Here is a 12,747-nt window from a genome sequence, read left to right on the forward strand (position 1 = left end):
ATGTCCCAAGTTGTCATCATCATTGCAGCTGCCCTCCATTTCAATTTCCATTTTAAATTGAATATTTCCATTGATGTAATTTAGATGGTTTACAAATTCATATAATTCATCCTCACTATTGTGCCACATTACAAAGGTACAAGTTGGCATCCATTAAAGCTCGAATTTCCCGATTTTTTTCCCATAATTGTCATTTTGCAAGATGTATATGGGAGCAAGTAATATGTTATGTGACTTTCTGGGAATGTGTACTTTACAAACTTTTACACCATACCTCTCCATGACCCACAATGCCCCTTTTGTAGAATCTGCAAGGAGTTTAATGAATATTATGAGACAGAAACTTGCAGTTTTGTCTTAATCTGAGAGGTATCAACAAGTAGCATAGAAAAAAGTATTTACAGGCAATAAAAAAGTGAAATAAAACAAAACTTGGATACATAAGGTTGTGTCTTTTCAACCAACTCAGTACTGGTAATTATTATTAATGCAATATTTTATTTTCTATTTTTGTTGTGTGCATTAGCATTAAGAAATTAACTGAAATACTACTTCTGAACTGTAAGAACACTGCAAACAAAAACAATATTTTTATACTTCTATGCAATATTTGTATACTTCTATGACTGATGGGTACCTAATGATCCAATAACAAAGTGATGAGGTGGACGAGTTTTTATTGGACTATGGACAAAAGTGACTGAGGTATTTACACAAAGAGGACTACGACCTATAAGTTTTGTCTACTGTTATTATGTCACTCTCACAACTTCAAAAATGTGTCACAGACTGTGATGGCAACCAGTGAGAGAATGATAATAGTGAGTAATGAATTTTTATCCCAATGTGTATCAAACTAATTTCAGTGTGCTAATTGGCATCAATGTCTATGGCATTTAACTATTTAAGAATAAATGTCCAATAGCTTGATTGCAATTCTACAATTAGCAGCTGTTTGTTTGAAGTTTAATGTGAATAAAGAACTAAAGTGCTGGAATTTTTTTTACCATTTGTGTGTATCAACTGAATTTTCTTTTGCCAAAATTTGACTGACTGTGACAACATCCCTTCTCTTTTTTTATGGCACATTCCATCCAACATCTTAGAGCCCTTTACCAATTGTAAACTGACTCAAAGCCAATGCAGAATTATTAGTCTTTTTTCTTCCCCAATAACATCATCCAAAAATATTGTTCCTAAGAAAATAAGGTAACAAAGAATAATTTTGTGCAGTGAGTAAAGCAGTTGAAATTACATAAAATTTTGTAGATGCAACATAACTGTACAACAGTTCCACATTAAAATGATTCTGAGAATGTTTTATTTCATTTATATTGACGTTCTTTATGCAGTGATTCTTAATGTGCTCACAATTGTTACATGAATGATACCAATTATCAATTTAATTTATTTACAAATGGATCTTTGTCATCTTCAACAGGTGCTTCATCGGAAATCAAAATAGTATGTGCAAGGAAAAGGAAATTATATTGTATATGAACTGGAAAAGACAAACAGACAAGTAAAGCGGGTTTCATGTTACAAGAAATACTGTCTTAAGAAAAGTAATTAAAAAGCAAAAATAATAATAATGTCTGAAATTAATAACTCAGACAAACTAAATACATATGGGCAATAGTTAAAAGAGAAACTGGGGAATCAATTACAGAATGTAAAGACTTTGTTATTAAAGAAAATAATTTTTTTTAGTAGTTACTGTCTATCTGCAAGTGCACAGTTACTGAACTTCGATAAATCAAAATAAATTCCTTCTGTACTGTACAAGGCCTGACTTCACCATTTGAAATAATGCATGGCACCAAATCAATAAACAAAACATAATATTCTAAATTCTTAGTTGTTTCTACTGATAAGAACCTGAACTGGAAGGCACCTGTTATAGATATTCTGAAATATCTAAGCTCTGCCACTTTTCCATTATGGATAATTGCACATTTTGGAGCTGAAAATGTCAAAAACTTCACTTTCTTTTCTTGTTTTCATTCAAAAGTGACTTATGGCATCACATTGTGTGGTAATTTGGCACTGAGTAAATACTGTTTGTTGCACAGATATGTGCAATAAGAATACTATGTTGTGTTCACTCAAGAACCACTTGTTGAAAGCTCTTTAAGCAGTGAGGCACACTGGCAACAGCCTCATAGTACACTTACTCCCTTATGAAGATTAAAAATTACAATTTAAAAACAACAGTAACATACATAAACATAATAGTAGATGGAGAAATGTTTTACACTATCACTCAGCCCCAAAGGGGCGCAGAAGAGTGTGAGGTATTCAGCCATACAAGTCTTTCACCATCCGCACCTCGATGTAAGGAATATGTAATATACATATGTAGGAAAAGGGAGAAGAGGGAGAAAGGAGGGGATTGGGAGGTGGAGGGGAGGGGGGTGGGTGGTGAGAGGGAGAGAAAAAGAGAGAAAGAGAGAGAGAGAGAGAGAGAGAGAGAGATTAAACACAGATAATTGTAAATCACCGTATGATGTTAAATCATGTAATAGTTAAGAAACTCACTGCGGTCTCACATCATAGTGAGAGATTTCAGTTATGATTCATGGAACATGCAACTAAGTGAGTGGGTGATGAACATTATTCTCTTGTTGATAATAACCTGACAACTCACCACTGACTCAATATTTACTACAATGATGAGTGAGGTAGGATTAGGTACGCACAAGTGGTGGGCAGTACATATAAGTAGTTGTCCGAGGATATTATGGGTCCATAACACAATTTTAGTTGTTCTCAAGATCAAAGTAAACATCCATTACATTATACCTGCCCTGCAAAGCTTTTTGTATTGTCACTCCCTGCAGAGTCATGTTGGACCACTTGCATCATCACTTAAAATAACTAATAAAAGTGCCCGAGTTCTATGATTCACATACAGCACCAGATGACAATGCATTCAAGGTCTTGGGCACACAGTGAGCCATCCTTACAGTTTGCTACTTGGGTAATTATGATCCATTCCACATCTGATGAGAGGAATTAAAATAGCTTCTTCTAATGAATCAGTAAATTCTCTCTCTCTCTCTCTCTCTCTCTCTCTCTCTCTCTCTCTCTCATGTTAGGTTATAAAACTAAAGATGGTTTTCAGTGTTTGTAGTTAGCTGCCAAAACAAGCAATAATGGATTATTTTAGTATGTGGAAAAGTGCCTTGTACCACGGGTGATACAATGCGAACTTCGAATATAGAGAACTGGTGATTCTTAATTTTACCGCTGGTGGAACTGAAACCCTGACCACTCCTCGTGTGTGTGTGTGTGTGTGTGTGTGTGTGTGTGTGTGTGTGTGTGGGAGGGGGGGGGGGTTCTTTTTTCCTTTTCCTTTTTACGCGCAGGAGAGATATATAGTTAAGTATAAAATAATGTATGTACATTAAACAATCCTTAAGAAATCATGTAAATGATCAGCATCTTGCCATATTCCCCACTGATAAATCTTCTATGACTGTAAAACTCACTTATTCCATATGATTCATGGAAAATGCATATAACTAAACAATTAGCTGGTTAAATGTCTCTTATGCTGTTTATTACATAATTAATGGATCAAATATCACCTCTCCCTGAAATCCTATTGCTGGCCTCCAATACAAATGTTAATTTAGTTCAGTAATTAATTTGACTCAGGAACTATTGCCAAAATCTCTCCTTGTTCTCCTTAATAACCTGACAGGATGAAGTCCTCACGACCTGTATGCTTCTCAGTAGTTAGTCTGCACTTCAAACTTCATAAAACATGATGCCAGTGATTGATTCATTCCTTGTTGCTATTTCATTCTCAGGACATAGAAAATTGGATGTATAAAATCCATTTACCCTTACTGAATGTCTATTTGATGATAATGAAATATCTACAGCAGAGCACAACGTGATAGTAGTGCTTGTTCTGTAGCAAACTCAAGACACATAAGTTTTATGCCAGTAAAAAGCTCTCTATTACTGAACCCCTATGGCCAGTGCTAGTTGATCCCTAGTGCATGACATGCATAAAAATATCTACAAAGGAGATGAAGTTGTAGAAGCTGTATGATAAGTTCATTAAGAAACTCTGTGTGTGTAGCACTTTCTGAAGAAGCTTAAGAGAGTATGTAGTAAACATTCTCAATATTTGCATGGGACAGTAACTGCTTGCATATCAACAGCAAGAGGTGGCATAGCAAAATGATACCTGTCATTAATAAAGGTAGGTACTCCATAAATAATTGCCTGCAGGCCCAGATCTAGGGGGGTGGGGGGGGGGGGTAAGGGGGGGGGGGGGAGAGGGAGAGGGCAAATTGGGGTGTCTGCCCTGGGCGGCAATTTCAAGGGATGCCAAATTCATACTCTTGAAGAAAAAAAACTTGTTTCACAAAGCACCTAGTGTCCAGTGAACGTTGGTCTATCGATTGTTCACATGATTTGGAAATGTATCCCTGTTGGTTTTTGAACATTTTGACCACATTCTAAGCGGATTTCGAACGAATCACAAATCCATTCTTGAATGTGTGCATAGTATACATGACCTCTCTGCCAGGGTAATCCCCGTCACACCTAGGAATAAAAAACTTTCCTGCAAACAAAAGGGGACGGGATTATACGAGCTGAGCAGAATAAACCTAAACAGGTGAATGCCAATTGCTGTTTGTTTGTGAGGTTGATTGGGTGTGCCAATGATAAGTGTTGTTAAATTATTAGCAGAATCCATAGATTCAGACTACCAGAGTGGAAATAAACAACTAACAGGAATAACGGGTAAGAAACATTACATATTATCTTCTCAATGTAGCCAAGAAAATGAAATTTTGACAGAAAATTTTTGCCAGAACACTATACCATGAAGGGCCAGTTGTACAGTCCCCAGTTAGCAGCTGCGTAAGTTCTATTCTCAGAATAGTGTGGAAAACGTGTTGTATGAACACTTAATAAGGCCTAACCAAAGAATAAATGCGAAATAACTGAACCCGTGATTCTGGCAGGGTTAGTGAAGTTAGCCAGAGAATAGGTTTTTGACAATGGCAGGAATAGTTACAGAATTAGTAGTGACAAGATTGCTTGCTAGATTGAGGAAGAAGAAGAAGAAACAAGAACCTCACACAAATTACATGGAAGAATATGACGATTCCAAAGTTATACAAAAATTTTGTACTACTACTCCTGCTGCTGCTGCTACTACTACTACTACTACTACTACTTTTCGATCTCATGCTTAAGAAACTGGAGCATATGATTGAAATGTGAAACTATTTCCTAACATAAAACTTTTTGCTTGTAGTAGGCTCAATAGGCATTTGATATTGGTATTTCAATCATTGTATTCTGTCACATTATTTATGTAAATGAGGTAAATAAAAATGACCATTTGTGACAAAACAGTCTCACTTATTTGGCATGTGTTACAACTGCTGCAATATTAGCAAGGCTTATTTTGTTTTATGTAGCAGACAGTGGCAAAGTAAAGTCATCAAATTCAGAAACCACACCAGTCTTGGGTACTATTCATATTAACAGTTTTTCCAGTATTAAACAATGACATTTTGATTTTTCATGTAGCAAAACATTTGACAAACTTTGATGAGGTAATAGATTCTCTCACTGAAAGGAAAGGACACCATGTAAAGCTGTAGCAAGATAAGAGAGAAAAAAATGCTGGGACCTAAGGATTGAAGAAATGTGTACTGTCTTGCTTGTCTCACCTTTATTGCTATTATGTTTCCTATATTTAATTTTATGTCACACAAAAGGGAAAGTTATTAGCTAATAGGCAATAAAGGGTGAAAATTTTCTGAAGTGCTCCCAGTCACAAATAATCCACCCAGTATTAATTGTAAGTTTCTTTTAAGAAGGGTAGGATGTCAAACTGGCCGACTGGGAGCAGAAGAGGCACAACAGGACATTTTAATTTTCACTGTCCTGAATATGAGTTTGATGGCTTCCATTACAAAATATACACACTTGAATCCCATAGAGTGAAATACAGAGATGTGCAATAGAAGAATGCTGTGTGAAGAGGCGTGGCACTGCACTTTGGCACACTTAAGACCAAATAACATGTATTAGATATCAAACTCTTCAGAAAGTTGTGCAATACAAAATGAACATATTTTTGAAAAATCAATTTTTTTAATTTTTGACAACCTATCATCCTATCTCAAATGCTCAAGGGAGGGAGGGGGGAAGGGATCACTATCACGTTTTTGCCCCAGATCAGAACTATCATAGATCTGGGCCTGAGTGCCTATGCACTCTAGTCCTCCTTCCTGTAAAAATGAGTCCTTAGTGCAGGTGTGTATTATGTACTAAAAATCTCAGTTCCTACTTACATTTATGAACCCACTACGTTCCTCTGCAAAATGGAGCCACCATACCAGTAAAATCCTTCCAGTGCTGTGATGGTCAGGCTGCTGCTCACGGGAGTAGCTTGTTGTCATTGGCAGATAACAGTTTATACAAAATAAGTGCTTGGCTCTTCTTTATAGTTCCCACTATGCAGCCAATGCAGCATCTTTTTATAGTCTCAAAGGGTCTTTTTGTTGCCAGAGCTTAATCTGGTGTTTTCCTTGCAGTAATGCATTGCAAGCCTTTACTAATATAAAATGTGATTTTTCTTGAGCAATCCCTCCTGCATTCACAATCTAGAACACTAAGTCAAGATTCCTTTACTGTGAAATGAACGATTTTCCACTGATGTAGTAATGGTCATCAAAACACATGCAAAGGTTAGGGCAACAGAAGATTGACGGAGCAGACCAGTCTTCTGTTTGGATATCACAGGTTCATATAACTTAATCTGAACTGAGCTACTGCTGGTTTAGCTTCCTAATGTGCACACATTTAACAACATCCAAGATAAATGGTCCAGTCACATTAATGTGAGCACTGCCTATGTTCAATGTCAATATGTAATAACCACTCACAGACTACAGGTGGATTGGTTGGTTGGTTGGTTTTGGGGAAGGAGACCAAACAGCGAGGTCATCGGTCTCATCGGATTAGGGAAGGACGGGGAAGGAAGTCGGCCGTGCCCTTTGAAAGGAGGCATCCCGGCATTTGCCTGGAGCGATTTAGGGAAATCACGGAAAACCTAAATCAGGATGGCCGGACGCGGGATTGAACCGTCGTCCTCCCGAATGCGAGTCCAGTGTCTAACCACTGCGCCACCTCGCTCGGTACTACAGGTGGAAACACTAGCAGTGGAGGGTATATCATGCTTGTTGGATGACATGGAAAATAGTGCAGTCATTGTCGTAATGTGGAAATGGAGCAATTTATACGACATCCAAAAGGGCACGATCATTGGCTTTTGGACCAAGAGTGGAAGCAATTCTGAAACAGTTAAGTTTGTAAACTCCTCACATGCTGTCATGGTTAAGGTATAACATGCATTGCAAAATGGTGCTATCCAAACCTGGCACCAACGCATCTGTGGTGCACCATGGGCTGTAGATTACAGGAGTGAACGACGGCTGTGGATATGTGTATGAGTGAATACATGTGCAACCTTGAACAACTGACCAGCCAGATGAACCAAGGGGCTGCCAACAGTGTCTCTTCAACAACTGTTCAGCGAACGTTGCTGTGTATGGGCATCCACAGCATGCACCCAATATACGCAACCATGCTGACTGCTGTTCATCGGCAACGAAGGCTGGAATTTCCATGACAATACTGTAACAGCATGTCCACTGAGTGGCGGCAGATGGCATTTTCATATGAATCATGTTTCATGCATCTACAACATGAAACTTCCAATAGCAAACACCCTGCAACAATTACCGGATGAGATCTGGTCGAAGGAGGGAGCGCTATGGTCTGGGGATGTTTTTGTGGCATTCTCTGGGTGATCTCATCATTCAGGAAGGCACAATGGATCAATACAAGTATGCGCCTATCCTCGAGGACCATATCCACCCCCACACGTAGTTTGTTTTTCCTCGGCACAATGGCATCTGCCAGCAGAACCATGCAGTGTATGTGTGCAATGTATGTGTGAGTTTACTGTACTTTTCAGGCCACCAGACTCCGCAGATTTAAACCCAATCGAGAATCTGTGGGACCACCTCAATCAGGCTGTTCGCACAATGGGTCCTCAACTGAGAAACTTAGCACAGCTGGCCACAGTACTGAAAATGACATGGCTCCACATCATTGTTGGTATCTCCCAGAACCTCACTGACACTCTTCCAACTCTTCTCACAGTGGTCTGTGTTGCAAAAGGTGGTTACTCAGGCTTCTAACAGGTGGTCACAGTAATGTGACTGGACAGTGTACTTGAATAGAATACAGAATGTCACAGATATGAAAAACATTTTCAATGGATTTGCTGTGCAATCTGAAGCATAAACATCACTCACAACACTACTCATGCTTTCCTATGCTTACTGCACCCATTGACATTTTCTGTGCAATTTTTTTTTCCCAATTTGTGCCAGAACTTCACAGAAATGCATCGTCCTACACGTCTCCATTTTTTTCCATTTACAAAATTTCCATAGCCATTAAATACAATGCCTCAGAACTGACTGTATAATGGAAACAAGCAGCTGAATGTCCTACAGAAGACTGAGAAGAATGAACCAAAACGTTAAGTGATCTGTTGACCAGAATACTGACTTACTATTTATGACGAGAGAAATAGCAGGGGTGAGAAATAATGACAAAGCAAGCTATACATTAAAGTTTGACTTGTGATTTTACATAAAGAGAAGATTCTATGAATTAAATTTAAAACAGAGCCCTTCATAACTCAGATGCTCAAATGACAAAACAGGGCAGTAGAAAAAAATACACTCCTGGAAATGGAAAAAAGAACACATTGACACCGGTGTGTCAGACCCACCATACTTGCTCCGGACACTGCGAGAGGGCTGTACAAGCAATGATCACACGCACGGCACAGCGGACATACCAGGAACCGCGGTGTTGGCCGTCGAATGGCGCTAGCTGCGCAGCATTTGTGCACCGCCGCCGTCAGTGTCAGCCAGTTTGCCGTGGCATACGGAGCTCCATCGCAGTCTTTAACACTGGTAGCATGCCGCGACAGCGTGGATGTGAACCGTATGTGCAGTTGACGGACTTTGAGCGAGGGCGTATAGTGGGCATGCGGGAGGCCGGGTGGACGTACCGCCGAATTGCTCAACACGTGGGGCGTGAGGTCTCCACAGTACGTCGATGTTGTCGCCAGTGGTCGGCGGAAGGTGCACGTGCCCGTCGACCTGGGACCGGACCGCAGCGACGCACGGATGCACGCCAAGACCGTAGGATCCTACGCAGTGCCGTAGGGGACCGCACCGCCACTTCCCAGCAAATTTGGGACACTGTTGCTCCTGGGGTATCGGCGAGGACCATTCGCAACCGTCTCCATGAAGCTGGGCTACGGTCCCGCACACCGTTAGGCCGTCTTCCGCTCACGCCCCAACATCGTGCAGCCCGCCTCCAGTGGTGTCGCGACAGGCGTGAATGGAGGGACGAATGGAGACGTGTCGTCTTCAGCGATGAGAGTCGCTTCTGCCTTGGTGCCAATGATGGTCGTATGCGTGTTTGGCGCCGTGCAGGTGAGCGCCACAATCAGGACTGCATACGACCGAGGCACACAGGGCCAACACCCGGCATCATGGTGTGGGGAGCGATCTCCTACACTGGCCGTACACCACTGGTGATCGTCGAGGGGACACTGAATAGTGCACGGTACATCCAAACCGTCATCGAACCCATCGTTCTACCATTCCTAGACCGGCAAGGGAACTTGCTGTTCCAACAGGACAATGCACGTCCGCATGTATCCCGTGCCACCCAACGTGCTCTAGAAGGTGTAAGTCAACTACCCTGGCCAGCAAGATCTCCGGATCTGTCCCGCATTGAGCATGTTTGGGACTGGATGAAGCGTCGTCTCACGCGGTCTGCACGTCCAGCACGAACGCTGGTCCAACTGAGGCGCCAGGTGGAAATGGCATGGCAAGCCGTTCCACAGGACTACATCCAGCATCTCTACGATCGTCTCCATGGGAGAATAGCAGCCTGCATTGCTGCGAAAGGTGGATATACACTGTACTAGTGCCGACATTGTACATGCTCTGTTGCCTGTGTCTATGGGCCTGTGGTTCTGTCAGTGTGATCATGTGATGTATCTGACCCCAGGAATGTGTCAATAAAGTTTCCCCTTCCTGGGACAATGAATTTACGGTGTTCTTATTTCAATTACCAGGAGTGTAGAAATATGTTTAGCAGCCTATGATAATACTGCTTTTGGCAGAAATATAGAACACAATAGATTTAAACTACTGAATAAGATTTAAAACTTCTTGACAGATTAAAACTGTGTGCCAGACCAGGACTTGAGCCTGGGATCTTTATTTGGATAGGAGTTGCCCACAAAAGGCGAGGATTCCACATTTGAATCCCAGCTTAATACACAGTTTTGATTTGTCAGGATATTTCAAGTTAGTGCACACACTGCTGCAGAATGAAAATTCATTGTGAATAAGGTTTTCTCCTTATTGTCAGCAATGGAAGTGAACTGCCAGGAGCACTGTCTTGTCCATTACCAATCTACAAATGACTAGAACTGCAAGAAACAAAAAATTAGCTATTGACATTTATACAGAAATACCTCTGCATGTTAAGTGTAGAAGCAGGTGGGTATCCAGAACTGGAGGAGGATGAGATTAGTGTTTAACATGCCTTTGCCAATGAGGTCGTTAAAGACAGAGCACAAGCTCAGGGTAGGGGAAGATGGAGAAGGAAATCGGCTGTGCCCTTTCAAAGGAACCATGCCAGAATTTGCTTTAAGCAATTTAAGGAAATCACAGAAAACCCTAGTCTGGATGACCAGATGTCATCCTTCCGAAAGCGAGTTGAGTGTGCTAACCATTGCGCTACCTCACTCGGTTCCAGAACTGGAGGAATATAAGTAACCAATCATATGGGACCCCTGCAAGTGCTATTCTTTAATTTTCTTTACGAAGATATATCAAAGTCATGAACTCATAACATAAACAGTGATTTGAAATCATAAAAAAGGATATGAAAAAGAGATAATACATTTTAATTAAATTTATGATTTGCCCTAGTTAATAAGTAATGGGAGCAAACACACATTTCCTTGGATATAAAGCATCCACATGAATGAGAATGTTGACTGTCAGCATGTGGCCGCATGCATTCAGTTTGATTTAAATATGTATAGACTTAGATAGGCAGTGCCCAAGCAGAATACAAAATAACCAGATATACCTATCAGCACGAGATGGAAAATCTCTCTAATAGAAAATTTAAGAAAAGATGTGAAACACACGTAATGCTGGGAGAAATTTCTTTACACTTCAAACAGCCAAAAAAATGTGTGTTTTATATAACAAACGAAAATGTTCCCTGCGTCAAATAAAGTTGAATAATGTGCAATTTGCACAATTTATACAGTTCACTCCTAATGACAACCAAATACTTCATAACACTCACCTATTTCTTCTGAAACATTTTGCAGTTTACTTGCAGTACGGCTTATAAGAACAACGTTCATTCCACGTTTTGCCAATTCAACTGCATAAGCACGTCCAATGCCATCACTAGCACCAGTAACCACTGAAAATATAAAAAAAGAGTGTTCATGGTGTAACATAATACACAGCTTCTATTAAAATCTACAAGATCATCAAACTCCAAAGAAATAACAATTATATATATGACATAGTCGACTAGTGTATTAAAGTCATGAGCAAACATAGATACACATGTATTACACTATCTGCCTAACTGATGAAACTGGTGTATTCTCTGATGAGCAGAGTATATTCTGCTGGTGCCCATTCCATATCTACATCTATACTCCACAAGACACCTTACAGCATGTGGTGGAAGGTACTTTGTGCGCTAGTGCCACTTCCCCTTTTCCTGTTCCAGTTGCAAACAGTTCACAGACGATTGCCAGTAAGCCTCAACATGGACTCAAATCTCTCTAATTTTATCATCATGGTCTTTTCGTGAGATACATGTACAAGGAAGCAATATATTGGCTGACTCATTCTAGGAATGTACGCTCTCAGAACTTTAACAGTAAACAATACCATGACACAGAAGATCTATCTTGCAGCGACTGTCATCGGATTTTTCTGAGCATCTTTGTTATGCTTTTATACTTACTAAATGAACCTGTAATACAATATGCTGCTCCTCTTTGTATCTTCTCTATTTCCTCTATCAGTCCTAGCACATAAATTTTTGTGCAAGGAAACATATTGCAGTATAGTGCGAATTGTTGTTTCATGCTGTCATCTTCCTTGAGAAACATATTTACTGGTTCAAGTTTCATGGTGAGGAAGAGTGCCTTTTGTACATTCTAGTCCTGCAATTATAATTATCACCACACTAATGTTTGCTTTTTTCATATCTTGCTATGTGTTCCAAGGGAATTGTGATAGGTATGCCCATACCAGACCACTGGGAGTAAAGGGAATTGAGCAATATCAAAGAAGAGCCTAATGAAAATGTGTAATTAATACGTTTTTTTTTCCTTTGGCATTAACATTGATTATCAAAGTGTGTGTTTGAGAAATTTACATTCAGCTGAGCTGTTGTACATACAACAGCAAAAATCGCAACACTTGAAGAGGACGGGCTTGGTCATTGAAATATTGTGCACAAAATAGGAACAGCAGCTCGGCTGAACATTCAGAAGTTCTCCATTAATCAGACACATGCCAAAACCTGAAAGATGTTTTTTTCAATGTAAAGCTCCTGTCT

At 40.0% G+C, this 12,747-nt stretch overlaps 1 protein-coding gene across 2 annotated transcripts in view; it reads right to left on the reverse strand.

Annotated features, from left to right (window-relative positions):
* Positions 1-12,747, reverse strand: part of LOC124554940 (inactive hydroxysteroid dehydrogenase-like protein 1) — a 122,512-nt gene that overhangs the window by 89,098 nt on the left and 20,667 nt on the right. For both annotated transcript variants that reach the window (XM_047128639.1, XM_047128640.1), the window contains exon 2: positions 11,467-11,589. In XM_047128639.1, coding sequence (XP_046984595.1) covers positions 11,467-11,589 — 123 coding nt within the window. The remainder of the gene's footprint in view (positions 1-11,466; positions 11,590-12,747) is intronic.

Source organism: Schistocerca americana, chromosome X, assembly GCF_021461395.2.
Source record: "Schistocerca americana isolate TAMUIC-IGC-003095 chromosome X, iqSchAmer2.1, whole genome shotgun sequence".
Classification (NCBI taxonomy): Eukaryota; Metazoa; Arthropoda; class Insecta; order Orthoptera; family Acrididae; genus Schistocerca; species Schistocerca americana.